Below are 22,849 nucleotides of genomic sequence, written 5' to 3' on the forward strand. Positions count from 1 at the left end.
TATTACAGTAAGTCATGCTTAGTTTCTAATGGAACGTGATAAAGGTTCACAGATCATATCCTCATCATGAACCATGTTACATAACTCTTTCATTCTATTTAACCTCTAAACTATCAAGAAAAATATTTTTCTTGATGATTCGGTGTTTTTCAGATATTCTGGTAATTTGACAAATCAAGATCATGCCATTATAATTTCCTTCTTAGAACATTAACTATGTTCATTCTGAAATTAATATCTACGAATTCTGGACCATTACATGCGGTGCTTAATGGATAGAAGAGAAAACAGAGCATGAAGCTCCGAAATAGAAATAGGGGTATAAATCGCAGCAAATAGGAGAGAGCATTAACTGTGGATGTCGATGATTATAGAAAGACAGAAGCAGGGACTCTGAAAAATAAGGAAAGATATAAAGCCCGGCGACAACACATAAATTACAAACCGTGTATATCAATAAGTATTGCAACGTAAAGACACGGGAGAACTAAAAACACTATAAAGCCAAGAGTATAGTAAAAGTAATTAGACTCCTTCGGCGACAAATGAAAAAAAAGAATGATAGATATGAAAATTAGGAATATATCAAGAATCAGAACTTGATGAAGCATATTGACGAATGCTTTAAAGTATGAGTTGAGGGAGAGAATAGAAGGTATGAGCTGTGGAAATAAGGAAATGAAGGGAGGGAATTTATAATGAAATATCCGACAGAGCAATCAAAACATATTATCGCATTTAACCAAAGCAGATCTTAATTTCCTTAATTACCGAAGAATCAAATCTTATTACGAAGATTTTCTCTAAATCCCTTGAACTCCGGAAATCAATCCTATCTACGTCAAAAGATATGATGAATCTACACTTACCCATTTCACTCTTTATTGATAGCTTCACTCGTACTCTTCACATAAATGAATTGTTTTATCCAAATTACTCGCTGATGATAAAACTCTAATTTTCAGCTTGTATGCGTCATGAAAACATACTTATTGTCATCCATGACCATCCCAACCAAATTTCAGGACGAAATTTCTTTAAAGGTTAGGTACTGTGACAACCCGAAAATTTTTGACCAAATTTAAAATTTATCTTTAAATGATTTAATGTTTTCGACACGATAAGCAAAGTCTGTAATATTGAAATATAATTATTTTTGAAAAACTAAAATATAATTATTAAATAAATATTTCAATCCTATATAATATGTACAAAATTATATTTTTCTTTGAGAATATATATATATATATATATATATATATATATATATATATATATATATATATATATATATATATATATATTTTTTTTTTTTTTTTTTTTTTTTTTTGTTGCAAAGTGATTGAATATAATAATAACTAGATACAAAACGTTTTGATTTAAATTATCATATGTAAATATAATAAGACGTAGATTTATAGAAGCAAATGACCAAAACATTCAAATGTATAAGTTACATTTCATGGAGTATAATTATTGGTGAAATAAATCTAATTATTGATAAAGGTACGTGTCGCGAAACGTAAAGTACAAGTTTTCGAAGCGTACGAAAATGCGTTCGAAAAACCGGAACTGGTACTTAAGTCGAGGGTCAACGTACAACACATCGGTGTAAAAATTACAAATCAACTATGCACGAGAATATAATATAATATTTAATTAATTCTAAAGATTAAATATATTATTTATTAAATAATATATATAATATTACATACATATTATGTCGACAGCATGAATTTAGGAATGATTAGCTGTATGAAGGTCTCATGTGATCGCATGAGTCCTCTTCACAACTCTCATGTGATCGCATGAGGGGGTAGGTGAGGCCAAGTTCTTTAAAAGGCGAACGACTTCAGTTTAGTGATTCATTTTTTTCATCCATCTATCCACTGATACTCCATATATGTTTATTATTTATATTATTATTATTATTATTATTATTATTATTATTATTATTATTATTATTATTATTAAGATTAATATTAATATTATTAATCTTATTATTATTAGAAGTACTAGTATTATTATAATTAGTATTATACATAAAATATTACGACGAGGTCATGAGCGAGTTATTTCAAACGGGTTTTTCGAGCGGGATAGAGCTAAGGAAACTATGAGTTATAGCTATGGAGGTTATGGGTAATGTTCGTGGGTATTGTTCGCAAGTCAAACTTAGTGTTTATCATCTCCGTTGCGTCTACGTACTTTTCTACAATATTGAATCACAATATTGATAAGTGAGCATTCACATCTTATCTTTTATATATTAATAGTGTATCCATGTCTAGTGCTCGAGTATATATGTTTATGCATGCTTGTATGTTTTAATTTTCGTCATTAGATAGTTTTGATGAATTATGAATTTGATACATATGCTACTGAGATAAGGTATATGATATGCATGTATTTGGAAAGCTGGCGAAAAATTATTAACTTTTCATTTAGAAATCGCGTGATTTCGATGAACGGATTAAAAGATATGGTCAACTGAATTATGTTTGATGTTAATTGAAATTGTGTTTGAAACTGTAAATTAATATTTAAACAACGTGTCTATGATATTGATAAATTGGATTTTTAGATATCACTAATCGAGTAAATGAATTTCTATATAAGGCAAGTCTTGTTTTGTTGAACAATTGTTAAAGTTGACTGTCTTATCATATTTTAAAGCTTTATAAACACTATAATCTGATTTTACAAGTATTGAAAAGCTATGTGAAATAATAAAATATTTTCGATTGCCATGATAATTCAAATATGATATAGCTCCTGAAATAAATAATATTTTGAGTTTGATAAACTATAAATTCGTTCAATTATTAAGACTTATACTATGTTAATGAACATGTATAGATTTAAAGATCATATTGGGTCAGGTTGACTTTTGAGATGACTTTTGTTAACTTTTGCCTGTCGGTCTCGAGCATTAGGATCGCGATACACTATGACCCGACCTAGCTTGTTAAACATCTATTGACCAACATATGTTCTCTAGGTTGAGATCTACGGTTACTTTGCATTACGAGTTTCGGTCACATTTCGGTGAATAACTTTATCTGCTAAGGTGAGTTTCATTTGCTCCCTTTTTAATTGCTTTTGCAATATATATTTTTAGGCTGAGAATACATGCACTTTATTTTAAACGCAATGGATACAAGTACATACTAAATTCTACACCGAGTTTGAACCGAAAATCCCTTAGCTTTGGTAACTAGTAAGTGCCGGTTATAAGAACTGGTGGGCGCGAGTAGTTATATATGGATCCATAGGGCTTGACATCCCCATCTGTTCCAGGTATAGAAACCCTAGCCTGAACTATAAAACAGACGTATGCTATTTGATTTTAGTACACGATAGTTTGCGTGTATTGTACATGTTGGTTGCATGTATGTTAAAACAGGGGTACTTATTATAACGTTAAAGTTTAGTTACCAGGGTGCTCAATTTCGTAGAATATTTTGATAAACGTTTCTGGATGAAGCAACTAAAATCTTGTGATCCACCTTTATATACAGATTATGCGCAACATTAAAACTATGAACTCACCAACCTTTGTGTTGACACTTTTAAGCATGTTTATTCTCAGGTTTCTAGAAGTCTTCTGCTGTTTGCTTATACGTTATACAAGCTATGTGCATGGAGTCATACATGCTTTATTCAAGAAAACATTGCATTCACAAAATCATTGTCATGTATCTTATTTGTACTGCATTATCAACGGATGTAGTATTGTAAACTATTATTTACGGTGATTGTCTACATGTAGAAATCATTAAACGTCAAAAACCTTGGAATTTGATATTCAATTATGGTGTGCCTTTTTAAAAGAATGCAATGTTTACAAAACGTATCATGTAGAGGTCAGTACCTCGCTGTGAAATCGATGAATGATGTATTCGTCCAAATGGATTTGGACGGGTCATCACACACATCTTGTGCTGATTCGAAGAATACTGTCTACCTTATGCTGGTAGACTAGGCAGCATACTAGACACTCGACACAACAATATTTGCTATCTATACATAAACAAACTTGTGCTGGCTGCACATTACATTTTAGTGCAAATAAATTCTGTTTTGTCATAATTAAATTCTTAATTACTCTGGGGACTCAACAAGATGAGAGTTAGGATCATCACTCAAAAGACCTTGGAACTTACAAAATGTTTTTATCATTTTTATCAGATTAGAACTTAGTTCTGGTATTCCTTTGGTTGTCAAGATGATTGGTCCTCCTCGCATTTTTAAGCATGGTATTTGCATAGAGGCGAGAGTAATGCAATTTTCCATTTTTAAATTTTCTAAATTTTCTAAAATAAAAGACTGAATTTAACTTTCAGATAATTTAAAGAATCGACAAATTAGTCTAAACGATTATATTTTGATATTCTATCGCTAACCTTATCAATATAATAACTTTAGGTTTCACACAGACTTCCTTGTACCTAGGTGGATATATCGACTTTTACGGACAGGAAGAACCCTTTTGGTTCCAATATAATTGGAGAATGTTCGAAAAACCTAACAACCAAGTCCGTGTATTTGTATTTCTTAGACACCACATGATAGTACTTAGTTATCTGATTAAAAATTTCTCTGATTATTATATTCGATCCCCGGCTACGGAGCCAAAAAGTTACCTACTACCTATGATATCGTTGAAATAGATGGTTACGTTTGTCGTATAACGAGGTCGTTCGAACGAGTCTCAACAGTCAGTGGGTGATAATTTTTTATTTGTAAGAGCGGGGCCTAAATCTACTTTTTAAGTTTCCAAAGGTAGAAAGAGTAAGTTGACCTAGGGTCGTGTTTTTGAATGGTTTAACGAATTGAATTTCAAACGTATAATTGTTTCGGATTAAACTGACTGAATAAAACATAGTAGTTGTTTTAGAATTAATAGTCCTAATTGCGGAAAAGTAAAGGGGTTTTGAGAGATATCCGGAGTATGCAGATCAAAAGAATGTTGACCAAGATATAGGTTTAGGCTAGCGAAAGGTAATTATGCAGTAATTAAACCTGTAGTTAGGATAATTATGATTTGATCGAAGGAGCCAATCCTATAATCTTATCGGTCTTTGGGATCTAAGAGTTCTCGTTGAGGAAAGACATATATGTTACTCAGATTACACTAATGGATTATGTATATACTTCAGAGGTTATCCCCCGTAAAGCACCAGGTATTGTTGGCAATTAATCTCTAATCATAACCCTGGTTATCTGTTTGGGGGAACGCAATAATATCGCGCTATGTTGAGTAAACACAGTCACTAGCAGAAGAGGCCTGCCGGGTTAATTTGACAAAACGAATGGGAGCACTAACAAACATGTCATCATACTATAATAGATCACAATACCCTAACTATTATACTTCATTACAGCGTTAAACTGACTATGAAACAGATAAGAACATGCAAAGTGCATACAATACTTAGTACAAGCAATCCTAAGCAACATCAGACAAGAACATGCAATAAGGTTGAGTCATACCATTGAGTGCATCTAAACAAGTCATAACAGATCCTAAGAGGTCTCTCGGGGTCAGTTATTATGTATATTAGGTCATTCATATCTCAATTCCTTGGTTCTGTGTCCTAAATGCGAATTGAAAACCTCTCGGGAACATTAGTCATACCAAGTTCATAGAATCTTTAGATACAGTATAAACGAGGGTATTAATCCTATGAAGTAGCTAATTTCATATAGGAGGACAAGTCTCGATCACAACCTAAGTTGGTCAATCCTCAAGATTATAGTGTACAAACTTATCAGGGTCATATATTCAGCACAACGACAATAATCGTACTATATTTACATAATTACACTATCCTAAGTTTCTATCATGGCAACATACGAATACTTTACGCACGCATAATAGTATCAAAACACATATTCAAACATTGATAATAAAAGACATGTTTAATTAAAGAGAACGCTTAGATTAGAACCTAAAGAGTGATGCGTACAGAAATATTCGTCCGAGATCGCAGGGACTCGGGAGTATCTTCCATGAAACTAACTTCTAACTACTACTTAACTAATAACTAACTTAACTATTTAAAGATGTGAATTGTATATTGAATTGTTATTTGAAATGCAACACAGATGGCTTATTTATAGAGGAAATCTGGGCCTGGCAGCCCGTGCAGACTGCCCGTGGAAAATTGGGCAGCCCTTGGTGGGTGCCCGTGGAACAGGTCTGGTTGCCCGTGGAAACTGCCCGTGTTCTGCTTTGGCCGTGGAGACTGCATGTGTAACTGATCTTGATGGCAGCCCGTATCTGCTTGTCTGGCAGCCCGTGTGGCTGGGGGTGTCAACCCATGTTTGGCTTGATTCCGAGGTTGTAACTTGATTTCATCGTTTTTGATCTAGATTCTTCGTTTTAAGTCCGTTTTTTTCGATTCGTTTTGCATTGCCTTTGTAATTACTAAACCTACAAAATAGAGCAAATTAATTCATAGTTCTTCGGTTTGGATATTTATTATTTTTGGGCCTAATATCAAGCGTAAAAACATGTGTTTTTGGATGATATCAAATATCCCACACTTAGGCTTTGCTTGTCCTTAAGAAAAATACTATTAATAAAAGGTCTTTTACTCGATTTTCACCTTGCCAAACCTCAGATTCTTTTAGTATGCTAGAGTCAGAAATCAGAACATTGTTCGAAAGTAATAAGAAAAAGTTTCAAACTTTATGTTTTTAACGCCGGATTTGGGTTCGTTTCTTACTTCAAAAAGGGCGTAATTTCCAATTCTCAGCTGTAGAATATACATGACAAGGCTTCTCACTAACGGATCACTAATATCACTTAAGTGTTTAGGGTGTCCTACTCCAATTGTATTGTCTCTCAGAAGCCAGTCGTGTAACGGCTATCGTCATAAGCTTGGTCAAGAATCGATATCTCCACCGGTTAGAAAAGAATGGCACTGATCTTCTTCCTAGTCATTATTTCATGAGGAAGACGGGTTTTAAAGGGTTGGCTGAGAAAGGTGAAGGATAAGATAAAACGGGTTATTTCTCAGAATCTCGGAATTTCAAGAGAATTGATAGATTAGAGTTTAACGAGGATATCCTTTTTTTCTGTTTTGGGATAGAATTGGCATTTTCTTTTTTGTGAAGAGTTTCTTCAGAGAATACGATTTTTCGCGAAGACTTTGGTCTATAATTTTAGCTTTGCTTTTTCGGCTGTTCTCCTAGGTCACAAACTTCTTTTTCGGGGATTTTCATGCCTTATTTAGAGGCTTTGCTCTTCTCCTCTCTTTCGAGAGTATTTTTTTTTATAAATCCCTTCTTCATAGCGTTTGTCTATTTATTCTTGTGCCCATAAAGAATGGTTTTTAGCCAAAAAAAGGTCTTTGACCTATCAAAAACAATCTGGAGATTTGGAATATTTCGACAAGTATTTTGAAAAAAACTTGGTCGATCTATCTCTTTGAAATCTTTGGATTCAGAAATGAGAAAGGAAATGAGGGTGAATGAGTAACGTATTTGGTAGTGAATTTGGGGTAAATTTTTCTGATTCATCAACTCTTTTTGAATTAGTTGGTCGATTTAAGTATTTGGTGGTGGAAACGAAAATAGAAGGTTTTTGGCTACTCTATTCGGAATGGTTTCGGAAGAAGTATTGCACATTCACCATGTATGGCGCTTACCAACCATTGGCCTTGAAACGTATGTCAAGAGCAAGTTCTAATTCAAACCATACACCATCACGCTCTTCAAACAAAATAACAAAGTTTTGTAGATTGTATTGTTCATATAATTCCTTTGGGCCCAAGTTAACCTCACTATTTATTGGTAGGGGTCATGCTTGGTCATGCGTAGTCTTTTTTAACAAACATTTGAAAGAAATCGTTTTGATAAAACTATAAGTTTTAGCTTAATCATTCCGTTCTAGTAAATGTTTGCAATCTAACTTTTGCAATTTTATAGAAGCTTTTGGTGGAACGAGGTACAAATTTTTCAAATTTCCTATATTTCTAGCTATTATTATGAGGACTAAAAAGAATTTTCAAAATTTTGAGTGTGATGATTTCCTTAATGTACCCTGCCCAATTACCACTTTCCCACACTTAGAAGAACATTGTCCCTAATGTTCTCTTAAAAGAAAGTTTCATCATTTTACATATTAAGGACAACAATTTCTAGAATCTCTGACTAAGTTGTGGGCAATGATCCCATACTTAGAGATTTTAGTGAATTATAATATTTGTAAAAACATCTAAGGAGGAACGAATCCCACACTTAGAGTTTTTTAATATGAATAATAAAGGGTGCTAAGGACAGATTACTCCCCTATGTTCGGGTCGGGTTACTGGAGAAGGACCAGAATTTGGTGCTGGAATCAACTAGACTATCCTAAACATGGTTCTGCACAAACAAGAGAGCAATCTCCACTACAAAACGTTTTTAGTACATAATATAACTGAAATAAAATATAAACTAAAAAGATAAACTAGAAAAGTCTATGATAAACTATCCTGTGATGTCGAGTGTGATGTTCTCTAAGAATTAAGATCTCTGAGGGTGTCCACGTCTAAATCATCAAGGCTGGTGATACCCCTCAGTCCATGCTCTATAGATCTCACAGGTGTGAAGAGTGAGTCAAGACAGAGGTCTGACGGAATCTGCAACTGTGAAAGACCTGCGAATGGGTCATCCTCCTCTGGTATGGTATCGGTGATCCCAAAGACCTGAACGAATGTAGCAGCTGGTTGAGTGATCGGTGCCATGGTGATAGGAATGGTGACAAGATGGTGATCAACAAGTGGCTCAGCAGTGATCCTCTGGTGGATAATGCCAGGAATCTCGGTAGCAGTAGATGGTGTGATCTGAAGAGCAGAGGCTCGAGATGCAGCAGAAGCGGTGGAGACGACAGGTGCTGGAGCAGGAGGCTGAGGTGAAGTCCTTCGTGCTGGAGGAGCATTGTACTCTAACCTGGACGACGAAGGTTTCGTAGGTTTGGTTGTGGCTGGTGTTTTGGTGGTTTTAGTAAGTGTGTTTCTTGGCTTCATTGTGGTTGGTGTGTTTGTGGGTTTCGTTATGGTTGATGTGTTTTTGGGTTTCGTTGTGGCTGGTTTGTTTCTGAGTTTCGTTGTGGCTGGTTTGTTTCTGGGTTTCGTTGTGGCTGATGTATTCGTACTCTCTCGAGAATATAAATATCAATAGGAGCATTTGTGATTGTGTATTATAAAGACTCTATAAAGTTTTCATAATCATCCGTAATATCAAAAATATGATTATTAAAAACGTATCTCATTGAAACAGGTGCATTGGGTGGCATTTCAATCTTTTTAAGAACATCTTTTAACAATATTCTCCGATTCATTGGTTTTACGGGCGCAATTGGGAGTTTTAACTGAATTCTAAAACAATCTAGGGGCAAATACGTGAGTATGTTGTTAATATACTCAAAAGAACCCCACAACATATATGGACAACAAATTTATCTTCATTAACACAATTCACAAATACTTAAATTAGTGCAAAAATGCTTAAAGTGTACCTTAACGTGGCCATAATCTCTTAAATTAATTTGGAATAAATTGTTATGAGACTCCGAATTGAAAGTTCCAGAGTTATTCTATATATAGGATCAAAATTTTATCCGTAAAAATCTAGAAAATCTAATGAAATCTTATCATGAAAATCCTATCATTAATCAGATAAGAACGCAAGGACGCAAAGACGCAAGGTTCTTGCGCCTTGCGCGGGTACGGGCGCAAGGTGTCTTGCACCTTGCGAGGGCAATTTGTCATTGTTTTTTTTTGGATCCAGTGCAAGGGTTTGAAATGGTTTGGGCATTTTGGTGATAAACCTATACATTAAGTGTTAATGGTTCAGCGTTTAATGTTGAATGGTTCAGTTAAGAGGCAATCATCGCACTCTCAATTTGTCCGTTTAGTCATACCTCATAAGTTATTTATGAATGAACAAATGTGTATCCAATAAATTGGTGGATTTGGAGTGTGGTGATGCGATTCAAAAGTTGTTTATGGAAACACAAGATTTTCGTCCCTCGTTTTGTGGCAATAAAGGATTCTTTCAAGAGTTAGTGGATCAAGGTTTCCTTCCTTCGTGTCATCGTGTGTCATGAAATTAATTGGTAGTTCTTCTTCCAACATTGAGTCGTACAATATCAAATCTCGTAGAGGTAAAAGTATCCATATTGTTAAAGTTGACGGATTCACATATCGCCCCGATGAGAGAAACGGTAAGGTACTTCATAAGTTGGTGCTGTAGACACTTTTCTTATTTAGTCGGTTTGGCAGATTAGTGTGTTTCTTGTATTCGTTTCAGATTGTGTTCGTTTTATTTTCATCGATGGCGCTAGGTTATCCGTTGGGATCTTGGTAGTGTTTGTTATAGTTTTTCGTAGTGGTTTGGCTCGTATGGAGATATTGTCAAGTTGTGATTATTTCTTGTTTCGAGCCGATCCGGTTCCATCGCGTGTATTGGTTTAAAATCTTCATTATTTGATGAAGGTTCCATTATTTATAGTATTCGTTATTATTGGCAAAGTAAAGATAAAAAAAATTTAGTGGATTTTGGTGCATTACAACTCGATGTCTAAAATCCAAATGTCATAATTTGATAAGTTGCTAAATCTCTAAAAACTTGAAATACACTCAATGCAAAGAAGACTTATCAATGAAAAAGGGTTTTGAGTAATAAACAGAAAAGGAAAAAAGGGAAACATGATGTAGAATATTTTTTAAAATTTTTACCAAATCTACCCCTAAGACCATGTCATGGATTTAAATTTAGATTCAGATTTCTCACTCTTAACAAACACAAACCCATTTCACTGTCCATACTAAATTCCCATCTACATTAACCAATCAAACCACCCTTTTCTCCCTCTTTTTGTTACCTTCATTTCTCCATTGTCCTCCTTAATATCTTGCATTTTATGAACCATTTTCTCCTTTTATCCCCAAATAACCATCTTTCTTGATCTCTGTTTTCTGTTTCTTATTAGTCCCAAATAAGAAATTTTTTTCATTTTCATACCAAGATGTTGCTTTACAACTGATTTATTACAGAAGCTCTTCTAATACTTCACATGGTTAGTTATTATAATATTATTCTTTAATCTGATTGTGTTCTATGGCTACTATTTGCTGCTTTACATGTTTTGAAGTATTGGGTTTTGCATAAAATCTGTTTGTTGTGTAAGTTATTATTATTTTTTTTTTTTGGATCTAGACTTTTAGTTGGTTTATGCTACCTTTATAGATCTTATGCCTAATTTCAGTGCTGATTGTATGCTCTCTAGGGTTACTACACCTAATTTTACTACATCTTTATTTGGGTTGTTAGAAAGTTTTAATCTTTAGGGTTCTTGGTATGTTATATACTTATATTGAATGTACCCAATACCTAATACACATGATCCATTTGTGTTTTGTTGTTGCTTTTAGTGTGTATTTCTTGAATGAGATTTTATTATTATTTTCTTGATTAATTTGGCAGAGTTTGTAAGTTTCTTGATTATTGTAAGCATGGGTAAGAGTAAAGGAAAAGGGAAAAAATTTACTTTAACAAACAACAATGATGAAGTTGCAAATGGTGAAGAAGAAAAAAACACTGCTCAGAAACGAAGGGGTAGGCCTCAAAAGCCATTAACCGATGAAATCGATGAAGATGTTGAAAAGATTCAAGAAGGTGAAGAAGAAGAAGATGATGAAAATGCAATTTCTGATACTAATGGTAAAAAAAGGAGAAGAAACAAAGAGGCAAAGGAAAAGGGTACTTCGGTAAAAGAGGAAAGCGCGAATGGGACCCGGACTAATGGTTTTCGTCATGTTGGGAGTAGAAGGAAAAACAAGCCTCATCGCGCAGCTGAAGCTGGAGTCGAATGCAAGTAGGATATGAGAAATTGCAGCCCATTTGGGGCCTAATATGTCGGTTTCTGCTTCGTTTTATGCTAATTTTATGTTTTCGATTTGGATATGTAGGAGGGTTATAATCAGAACGTTTGTATCATATCGTTATCAAGCCGTGTTGTCTCTTATGTTTATGGGAACAATGTGAATCTGTCATTATCTGATTTGGGTTGTTTTAGATTTTTCTTCCAAGTTATCTAGTAAATGTATGGTATGATCTCACCTACATCAATCTCATTGTGTACAAAATCTGTTTTGGTGATGTTTATTAGGGTAAAATATTAGTACTTAATTAGTTCTTTATATAATTTAATGATTAGTCAAATTACCTATCAAGTTCAAGAGTTAGTGTATAAAATAAAAAATCATACTGTAACATATTAAACTGATTCTTGGAGATGGAATTTGTAATTTAGGTGAGTCTAATAATGCTTTGTGTTGTTGAGATTTCAATTACATATTCAATGTGGTCCAAACCAGTTGTGTGAGGCCCTTTTATAAATTTAATAAGTGGGGTGGACCAGTATGTAGTAATTAATGTAGCCCAGCCCATTGTACTTCGTTGTTTAATGTAGCAATTACAGTCGTTTAAAGTTGTAAAATTAAATTTTTCAAAACTTCAATAGGTGCGGTTTGAGCAATGGCGAATTTTAAAGCCCGGGTTAAAAAGCAAAACAGCGTCCAAAGCGGCAGACAAATAAGGGGTGATTTAAGTTTGTCATTGAGCTGTCGGTTTGGTTTAGTGGAGTTTTTTTTTTTTTTTTTTTTTTTTTTTTTTTTTTTTTTTTTGTTCTTTAGTCGTTTGGTTTTTTTCTGTTGTTTGTTGGTGATAGCCTTTCTTGTTTCGGTTGATTTGGTGGTTTTGTATGGTTTAAATAGTTTAGGTTTGTTTTTTGCTTTCTAGCTTTGAGGCGTGCCAGTTTGGTTAAATTTGGTTTTAGTGTGATTTTTATTTTATTTTCGCTATAAAAGTCTTGTTTTTTTGACCAAATAAAAAATTGACAATCAAATATATATAAATATTATGTACAAACAAAATAAGAAAATGGAACACCATAATTTTAAGATCATCATTCAATGAGAAAATGGCAATAAACGAAAATATTAATGTATATTAATGTATATAACAATTTATTCATCTCATTTATTATACAAGACCTTACCTTATCATTGATAATTAGTAACATAAGAATAGTCATATTGTTAAAACTTATAATAACTACAAATTATACTAGTACATAGTTTTAGATAGAAATACTATTAGGTACTCCCATACCCGTGACCCCAGGTTTCGAAAACGGCTTTAAAAGCTGGTATGGAGGAATCCCAACTCCATTCCTGTTCTTCAAACCCTCATCTGCATTCCTACCATCAATAATTCCCTCCATTTGTTTCAACTTACCTGCAAAAACTTCATACGCCGCTTTAATTTTCGCGTTCGCTTCAAACGACGGTTCCATTTTCTCGCCGATATATTCTTCATCGGGCGAATGATTCGATAAAACATCCAAAACCGACATAACTTGTAACGCTTGAAGTTGAGAAGGAAACGTAGCCAATAGTTCTTTTTCAGGGTGTTTTTTGAAATTTTCCCACTTTTCGTCCGTGGGGTCCTCACATGGCATTTTGACTCGGGCGATAGTGGACCGACCCGGAACGTAACCACCATAATCATATTGACCAAAGTTAACCGCTGCGTGATGACCTGAACATACCCATATCATTGTTGTAAGAATTTGGATAAGGTCTTGTGGCGTTTGTAAAACGGGCCACCATGGTTCGTCTTTTTTGTCTTGATGACCCACGGTTCGAATCTCGGTCCACCATGCTTGAAGCTCGGTATCGGATGTTACCATATTCGGTTCACGGTAGTAATGTTTGACATAGTCGGTTACCCATTCTTTAATCGCGTCCCATAAGATCAAACCGTCGTTTGCATATGGATAATCTTCGATTGCTAGCTTTAAACCATGTGGAGAATTTGGATCTTCCTCTGCCATACCCCTGTATATTAAGATGTCAAAAGGTTCAAATTAGCTAACAAATGGCCCGAATTAACAAAAATTAACAACCTTAATTAGTATACTTCGAGTCAACTGGATCTTAATCATATAAAAAAAACATATAAGATTACAAATACATAATTTACACAATTGAGTTACCTGCGAATTAGGTCTGCTGGTAGTCCTTCTTGATCAAAACGCCACAGCTGACCGTACGCAACTGAACTCAACTCGATACTATATTTCCCGGGCGAAAAACATGATTCAATGATGCCCCCACAATTGATGAGTGATTCTCTAGCTAAAGCATTGATCTCCATTGTGTACCGAAAATGAGGATGCAATAGTCTATATATCGGATGCATTGCACTAAGCTGGCGATTACTTGCGATAACGTAAGGCTCAGTGCAAGAGTGAGTTCTCAACCTGAAAAGCTAACGGTTAAACCCGATACAAAGGAAAAATAACATATAAACTTTGAGGTGTCAAAATGGGCGGGTTTAGAATAATTACCAGTGACTATAAAGTTGGTGGATACCGGTGTCATGAGCGAAAAAATGAACCTTAGCAAACTTCCAAAGCCATGCACCAGTCGAATCGAACGAAGGGGTGAACGCTTGCTTCCACTGAGGGGCCCCGTTACCAGGTGGCCGAACTAGCTCAATCGCTATCGGCCTCAATGTTCCCGACGACGTTAAAAACATCAATAGTCTCGACCCGTATAATGTCGTTCTCATATCTTTTATATCTCTAACTCTGTTCACATACGGTAGTAGCAAGTCATGATAATCCATGATGAAAAGCTTCTTCTGTTGTAACGCCTGCGTAATAAATCGAATTACGTTTGCAACTAAAATTATATATAATTATAATATATTAATCAATTAGAATTAGATGACCGAGTACCTGTTCAAAATGGATAAAGTTTCCTATTACTTTTTCAACTATTTCTTTTGTAATTGCGGATTCAGGCGGCCCGTATACTTCAGGGTCAAGTTTACTTCTCAGGGGCCACTCCTGCACGTACACGTATAGATCCATAATATTCAAACGTACTTCGTAACATAACAAGTTAATGTGAGATTAAGGTGAGATATGGGTTGAAAAACATACAGTAACTAAGTGAATGCCACATGGGTTTAGACCAGCAAGGGTCTGTCGACAAAGTTCTTCATCCTTCAACCAAAAAAATTTATCTCCTGCTTATTGAAAAAAATGTTGTTAATACAAGTACATCAATTCTTATCAACTAATAAAATCTATAAAATACAAGTACATCAATTCTTATCAACTAATAAAATCTATAAAAAAAAAAAAAAAAAAGTTAGTTGGGATCATCTCATATTGAACTGCCATGTCCATGTTCTCTCTATATTAAAGAAGGTAGGCACCATACATTTAGATTTCTTTTTTGTTTTTTTTTTTTTAATTTTTAATGTCAAAATATTTGGTACCGTTTTTTCAGTTTGTGTGTATCATCCTTGTGCAGGGTCGTGTTAATATTTTCTTTATTCTTCCCAATTTATCGGATGTCACCCCATACTTTAAGATTTTAATTTATGGATTTTATTAACGACGGTTAATATTGCTAGCTGTCGTTTATTCGCTTTAAACCGTTGTAAATTTATGTAACCGCCACCACCACCTGTAAATCAATAAGTAACCGTTATGTACAACTGTTTAAAGCGTGTTAACAACAATCTTAAGGGTTATCGTTAGGAAAATTCTTAATTTATTTACTCAAGAACATGGCTTTTAATGTTGAAATGATTAAAATCGCGTAAAAATAATTAAGGTGAGTAGAAAGAGCTTCACTAACGTACGGCTAATCATTTCAGGTGCTTCGAAACTCAAGAAGTTAAGTTTTTTATCTCCAGCTAACTTCATCAATCGAGGTAGGGCGACACCAAGAAATCCTTTCGATTCCAATTCAGGCAAATGAACGCCTTTATCAAACAATGAGTCAATTGATGTAAAATGTGGAAAGCTAAGGTTTTTGTCACTCATATTTGTTTGAAGTGAAGGCACAAGTGCATGCATCACCGAGTACAAAGTTTTAGCCGAGAATGTAATATGTTTCAGCTCTGAAAAGGCTTCATCTCTCGGCACATAAAAACCACTACATCTTGACTCTGATAAAGGATCTGCATTAATTATTCACAATTTTAATTCATTCAAATCGAACTTATCATCTATACTCGATCAGCAAGTTTATGAATGAGCAACTGATAAGCAATGTTTAGTGACATGTGTGAGAAAACATTGATTCACTAAGGGTTGTATTTGAATAACTTTTTATTGTATAGTTTAGCACTAAACGTTCAGTATTATATGTTTTGTTTATAATCTCTGAATGACAAATGATATGTTGCTTAAAGAAAAAAAGTGTGTAATGAATTAATCAGAATTTAAATACTTTTGGTCATTCAAAAACTCAATTTTCTATAACATCCTCTTTAATATAACTTAGATCATGACATGAACAGTTATTAAAGAACTATATTATTTTATTTATTCATAATTCTGCAAATTTAAGAAACATAGAATCGTTCAGTTTTGAACAAATCATACTATTTTATAAAACTTGATTCAAATTTAATATCAGTATAGTCTTATTTATTTTTTATAAAAATTACTTGATCAATATTGCACATGATACACAAAACTGTGAGTCAAAACTACAAATTGCAACTATGTTCATAACTGTTTATTACCTGAATCGCAAATCAAATTTATTGAATCTGTGTCTTTTCACATATTCTCACATATATTTCAGTTTCTCTATCATACTGAAGAATACATATATATACCTGATTTAGTGCGATCACGACCAGTTTTGCAACGTCTAGGGTACGGTAAATCTTTGGTTCCAAGAACCGGGCGTGCAAATTCTGGGTTCTTGTCGGGTTCACCAAGATCATTATAGACGTCGTAATCATAAATTCTATCATGCTTTTTTCGAGGACCATCATCTGTGACGTCATCTCCTCTAAGACTTGCTAAGTCTTTCTGTCGCAGTTCCTTTAGCCCGTGCGGTGTTTGTGACGGCAGGTACGACTGCGTTTCACATACAAAGATCCCAATTAGTTACGGTATTTTTATGGTTAAAATACTGTGATATTTACACATCCATTTTCAGAGGCCAGAACTTACGTTTAGAGGATGCATTTTATAAAAATTAAATATCAACAAAAAATTTTTATATATACATCGTAACTATGAGATATTTAAGGAATGCTTGTGCTTATATTGGAGGATATTGGCAACTAATATACAACTTTTAAACATACTATAATTCGCTTATTTGAAGAGTTGGGAGATGCAAAACATCCACATGCATCCACATGTCTCCGCCTCTGTCCATTTTTATAAGTTTATACTAACGAATGTATCCAAATAATAAGTTATATAATTTTTAAATAGGCTCGTGATTGGTGCGTACATAATAATTTTTTATAGTTATACACAGCACTAAATATTTAAAAGTACATTGTATAACTCTTTAATAAACATTGATGATTGATTGAATTGTTACATATGATACACTAGTATATAATGTCAACTCTTTAATACACATTGTGAATTGTTAAATACTTCCTTCGTCACAAATTATTAATCCTAATTTTTCAAAGTTTTTGTTTCTTAATTTTGACTTGAATAAACTTTTTTAATGATATATAATATTTGACGGAAGTTATATAAAAAAATAACACTTATGAATTTAATTTATTCATATAAATTTAATCAAATGATATATAACAAAAAAAATTATTTCAAGTCAAAGTTAAAAAATAAAAATTTTAAAAAATCAAAATAAGACTATTAATTTGTGATGCAAAGAACTATAGATTACATCATTATCAAAAATATGAATCAGAAATTATTTGTTAGTCAATACAATACTAGGAACAATATGTATGTATATGCAATATGAAATAATAATAGTATTTATACTCAAATCTCAAATATATGTAGGTTATGTTTGGTGTGGACATTTTAGCATATTGCTGTTATGAAAAAGCTCATATATATTAATAAAAAGTAATACATATTTTTTTGAACGACGGTATCGACAACTATCCGCTATGAGCTACAGGCTACAAACTAAAAGTTAACAACTATCAGGTACAAGTTGAAAACTACCAGCTACCCGCTAGTTTTGTCAAACATAATCTAATGAAATCATTCGTGACTTTCAACATGTTTCTCTAGCAACCTGTGCCAATATTCAATATGAAAATTCAATTTTTTTTTTTTTCTTTCAAATGTTAGAAAATTACATCTTCAAAATTACGATGTATCTACTTGCTTTGATAAAGGACATGCATTAGTTTGAGAATTAGTATTGTTTATTTATATCAAAAATATATTGTTAGTTGGTGGTGATAAATTCAACGAGCTTTTAGATAGATTTACTCATTCTGTGCATTAACATGTTGTAATGTACAAGTAAGCAATGCATAATGTGAGTGGATTTATTAAAAAACTTGTTTATATATCATCACTCATATTGTTATTTCTATTTCTATTACTAATAACAGCAAAAGCTGGGTTTGTCGTTTAGGTATACAAAACTTCGTTTACTATGGTCAACAAATGGCGGTAGCAGCAGTGGAAACAATTGGGCCTTAATCCATTTACCTAATCACTAGTTGTTATAATTAAGGATTTAAGGGTTAGTCCAATTTAAATTTAAATAGTTAAAAATACTGAAAAAGAAAATATCATTACAAGTATCGTTTATAAGACATGAAGTGAAGGGGACCAATTCTATTTTGTGGACCGTTTCTATTTTCAATCCTCGACCTTGCAATTATCATCTCGTATAATCTTCGGTTCACATGTAAATTGTTTGTATTTATAGTACACGAACAGCGACACGTAACTTAGGACAAATCAAGTAACATCATAAATTACAAATTATAATTTTTAATGAACATTACATAATTAAAATAATAATAATAATGCCTTTCAAAAAATAAAAAATAATAATAATAATAATAATAATAATAATAATAATAATATTATTATTATTATTATTATTATTATTATTAAAAATAATAATAATAATAATATTAAAAATAATAATAATAATAATAATAATAATAATAATAATAATAATAATAATAATAATAATAATAATAATAATAATAATAATAATTAATACAAGAAAAATGAATTTTAGTGACGAGAGTTATTGGTCACCAATAACACTAAATTAGTCACTAAATCAAGTTAGTGGCTAAAATAGGTTAGTATATCTGTCATAAAATATTATTAAAGATCAAAATATTAAAATTGGTCACTATAATAAACCTTTGTTTAATCAATAATATCGTACACTGATCGAACATTTAGTGAAGACTTTTTAATTATTTATGATTCAATAATAAGTCATCATTAAAAGGCCACAAATGCTTATTTTTCTTGTGAATGATGATGATGATGATGATGATGATGATGATGATGATGATGATGATGATGATGATGATGATGATGATGATGATGATGATGATAAATAAATATAATTAATAATAAAATAATAATCATAATAATCGGGCAATTAAATTATATTATTTTATTTTTATTATTATTACAAAAGGAAAAAGATTTGATAACAACGACATTACGTGTTAGTATTAACAAGAAAAGATATTATATACTCCGTATATTAATATTATAGGATAAATACAAAAAAATGTTCATATCAAGAACGAATAATAATGCTAAAGATACAAACCTTGTTAGTGAAGAAGATACGTTTCTCAGGATTATCAAACTTAGATTGAACCCAAGAATTAGGGTTTATAGTGATGGTGCCATTTGAAAAGCCTTGTAGCTCAATTTTCTCCACGTACATCTCTTTGTGATGTTCGTTTTCTATCAAAATCGCCCCGATTTCACCAAAGTCTTCCGGTACATCAAATTCGGCCTCATATTTTACGTCTCTTATGTCTATCCCCGACCAGTGTGCATAGTGTTTTATCGTATCCTTTGTTAACCCCGTTTCTTTTATAATCAACAAAAGAGATTAACCGTTAACATTTGCGTTATTAATTACTGGGTTTTTTGTGTGGCTAAATTGAAAGATCATATTTTCACTCGAGTCATTAAAGTTCTCAAGTCATTATGCGTTATTAGCAAAGAATATTCAAATTAAACATGCATATTATTAGGTTCATCTATTTTGAAACACATGTAACGCATCGTTAATTCGTTATTAGCAAAGAATATTATATTCAAATTAAACATGCATATTATTAGGTTCATCTATTTTGAAACACATGAAACACATGTGACATATATACTTTTTATCTTTATTATTATCATCGTCATATTTAAACTCATTTTTTTTTTTTTTTCAAAATGGCCTCACATCGTCATATTTAAACTCATATTTTTATTTTTATTTATTTATTTATTTATTTATTTATTTTTTTTTTATATTTTTTTTTTATTTTTTATTTTACAAAATGGCCACACCCATTATGCGTTATTATCAAAAGAAAATTCAAATTACACATGCATATTGTTGGTTCATCTATTTTGAAACACATGTTACATTAAGTGTAGTATAATAACGCGGTCCCATGACACAAACACATATGTTTAAAATTAGTTCACTTATGATATTTACATATGAGTCACTAATAAATATATAAAAATGAAGTGAACACTTTTTTTTGTTTCTGATACACACTAACATAAACACATTATTTACGTTTTGTTTAACACGACAAAACCTAATTACGTTTTTGTTCTTCAGTTTTTGGCAAGTAAGAACTACAGTTTTAATCGATCATATTCGTATATATGATATGGTTCATTATCCCTATTTTTATTTTATTCTTTTGGATTGTGTTGTGTGGGTAGTTATTAGTTGAGGCTTTTTTTTTCTAATTCACTTATGCACATGGCAAAATTGTTGATTTATACTTCCCCCGTCCCATATTAATTTTTTAAGTAAAAAAAAAACACAGTTTTAGAAATATCATAATTACATTATACTTTTTCTTTACTTTACAGTTTGAACTCTTACTTTTTACCTATCATTTTAGAATGTGTTATGTGGGTAGTTATTAGTTACGTTTTTTTTTTTTTTTTTTAATTTACTTATAGACTTGGCAAAATTGTTGAAATTTATACTACGTCCATTGCATAGTAATCGTCCTAAGCAAGAAACACACAATTTTAAAAATATTTACATTGCATTTTTTCTTTACTTTATACTTTATCTCTTACTTTTTACCTATCTTTTTTGTCTTACATACATACGTTAAGGAATTAATGAACTTTACCTACTTTATTCTTATTAGAAGGTCATAACTGGTTTAATGGTTTGGGTTTGTTATGTGTGAAAGGACAGTCTATTCTTATCTATTTATAAAGTTAGACAATTAATTTGAGATATCTAAAAAAAATACTCGACAATAACTATGGGACCGATGGAGCATAATATAGTTATTGTTTGATAGTATTTGTAATGACCCTGTCCAAGCCGGTCCGATCCGAGACAGTCATTTTTTTGTTTAAGTTGTCGGAAAAAGAATTTAGGACCTCATTAAATTACAATCCTAGATTCGCCATTGACATATGTACCTTTTATGAATTTTATCATTATTATTATCCTCGTCATATATTCGGAGTTCTTTAACGTTGTAATAGTAGATGTTTAATGTTCTAGTGTACATACGTGTTTAATAGTATAGTACTTACTATGGTCACTCTCAGCGGCAACAAGCTCCAAAAGGATCGATTTGCCTAGCAAATCTGTAATATCATCGAGTCCTTTCGTAAGCCCTATGCTAGATAAGAGGCCACCCATGGTTACTTGAACGTAGATAACCGCTTTTACTTTGGTAATTGTGGTATTAACATTGATAGATTGTTCGGCCGCTATGGCCTTTATTTGGCGACATGGGCGTGTTGCATGAAAGTTGCTACTGCGGTTGATAGGGACGACGAGTGAAAGGTGGGGGTGGATGGTTCCACCATTATCACCACCATAAGGACCGCCATTTCCGGTGACAAATAATGTCTTGAACTGCCGAGTGTGCATGGAATGAGTAGAGTTTGAGTGGTGGGGAGGTTGTGGTTTTAGCATGTTTGTGTGGTAAATGGTTTGAGAAGGTTGAGCATATGTGATAATTATTAAATAGACACAAATATTTATATTTATCTAACTCCAATGTAAGGTATATATTAAAAGTATCAATACGATATATATTTGCGGTTAGGTGACGTATTAAAAATATGTATGTATCGTGACTCTAGCTATCATGTGTAATAATATTTGATAAAACGATAATATATATATATATATATATATATATATATAAGAAAAAGTTTTTCTTAATTGTGGTTGAAAGTTATTTATGGATGTTTGTATCTATATATTATATCTATAGTTATTTAATTAAGGATGATTATATAATTATAATTATTATATATAAAACAAAATAATGCTCCGTATATAAACAAAATGATCTATATATATTACAACATGACTTCATTTTTTTATATATGTTTCTTTAAATTTATAATTTACCCCCTCATATTTGGGTACTTATTGTAATTTATCAGGGGTATAAAATATAACTCTAGGGATATAAAAAGTAAATTCACTATTTAATGTAAACCTACCAAATAAAATCCACCAAAATTTTTGAACGGATTTATTTTTCTATTCACCGCGAGTTAGGTTCCACCGTCATCACCGTTCAACTCGAAATAATTTTACGAGCAAAACTCAATGAATTGTATTCGACACGGAGCTTCGATGCACTACCAACGAAGCATTTTTCTTTAGAATAAATATGGAAGTAATTTGAATTTACAGTTTAAGTCCTTAAAATATTTACGAACATACAAATATAACTATTATAATATTATTTATACATGACGACTCCTCCGAGTACCCTTATATTGTTGAAATGACTAACAACCTTTTTA

The 22,849-nt window shown here is 32.3% G+C and overlaps 2 protein-coding genes and 1 pseudogene across 2 annotated transcripts; 1 reads left to right on the forward strand and 2 right to left on the reverse strand.

The window, feature by feature from the left end:
- The first annotated feature begins 10,843 nt into the window (after positions 1-10,843).
- Positions 10,844-12,074, forward strand: LOC139851383 (uncharacterized). The gene is made up of 2 exons (XM_071840413.1): positions 10,844-11,074; positions 11,482-12,074. Exon 2 carries the CDS (start codon positions 11,511-11,513, stop codon positions 11,874-11,876), a length of 366 nt encoding a protein of 121 aa, XP_071696514.1. The 5' UTR covers positions 10,844-11,074; positions 11,482-11,510; the 3' UTR covers positions 11,877-12,074.
- A 999-nt stretch (positions 12,075-13,073) lies between these two features.
- LOC139855586 (linoleate 13S-lipoxygenase 2-1, chloroplastic-like) lies at positions 13,074-22,039 on the reverse strand. Its single transcript, XM_071844822.1, has 9 exons — positions 21,614-22,039; positions 19,638-19,906; positions 16,708-16,954; positions 15,721-16,041; positions 15,011-15,096; positions 14,804-14,914; positions 14,411-14,718; positions 14,057-14,323; positions 13,074-13,898 (listed from the first exon to the last, which is right to left on the reverse strand). The coding sequence occupies exons 1-9, from the start codon at positions 21,999-22,001 to the stop codon at positions 13,139-13,141; spliced, it is 2,757 nt and encodes a 918-aa protein (XP_071700923.1). The 5' UTR covers positions 22,002-22,039; the 3' UTR covers positions 13,074-13,138.
- On the reverse strand, positions 15,339-15,448 carry LOC139856496 (U6 spliceosomal RNA; annotated as a pseudogene).
- Positions 22,040-22,849: the final 810 nt, after the last annotated feature.

This window comes from Rutidosis leptorrhynchoides, chromosome 6 (assembly GCF_046630445.1).
Source record: "Rutidosis leptorrhynchoides isolate AG116_Rl617_1_P2 chromosome 6, CSIRO_AGI_Rlap_v1, whole genome shotgun sequence".
Lineage (NCBI taxonomy): Eukaryota > Viridiplantae > Streptophyta > Magnoliopsida > Asterales > Asteraceae > Rutidosis > Rutidosis leptorrhynchoides.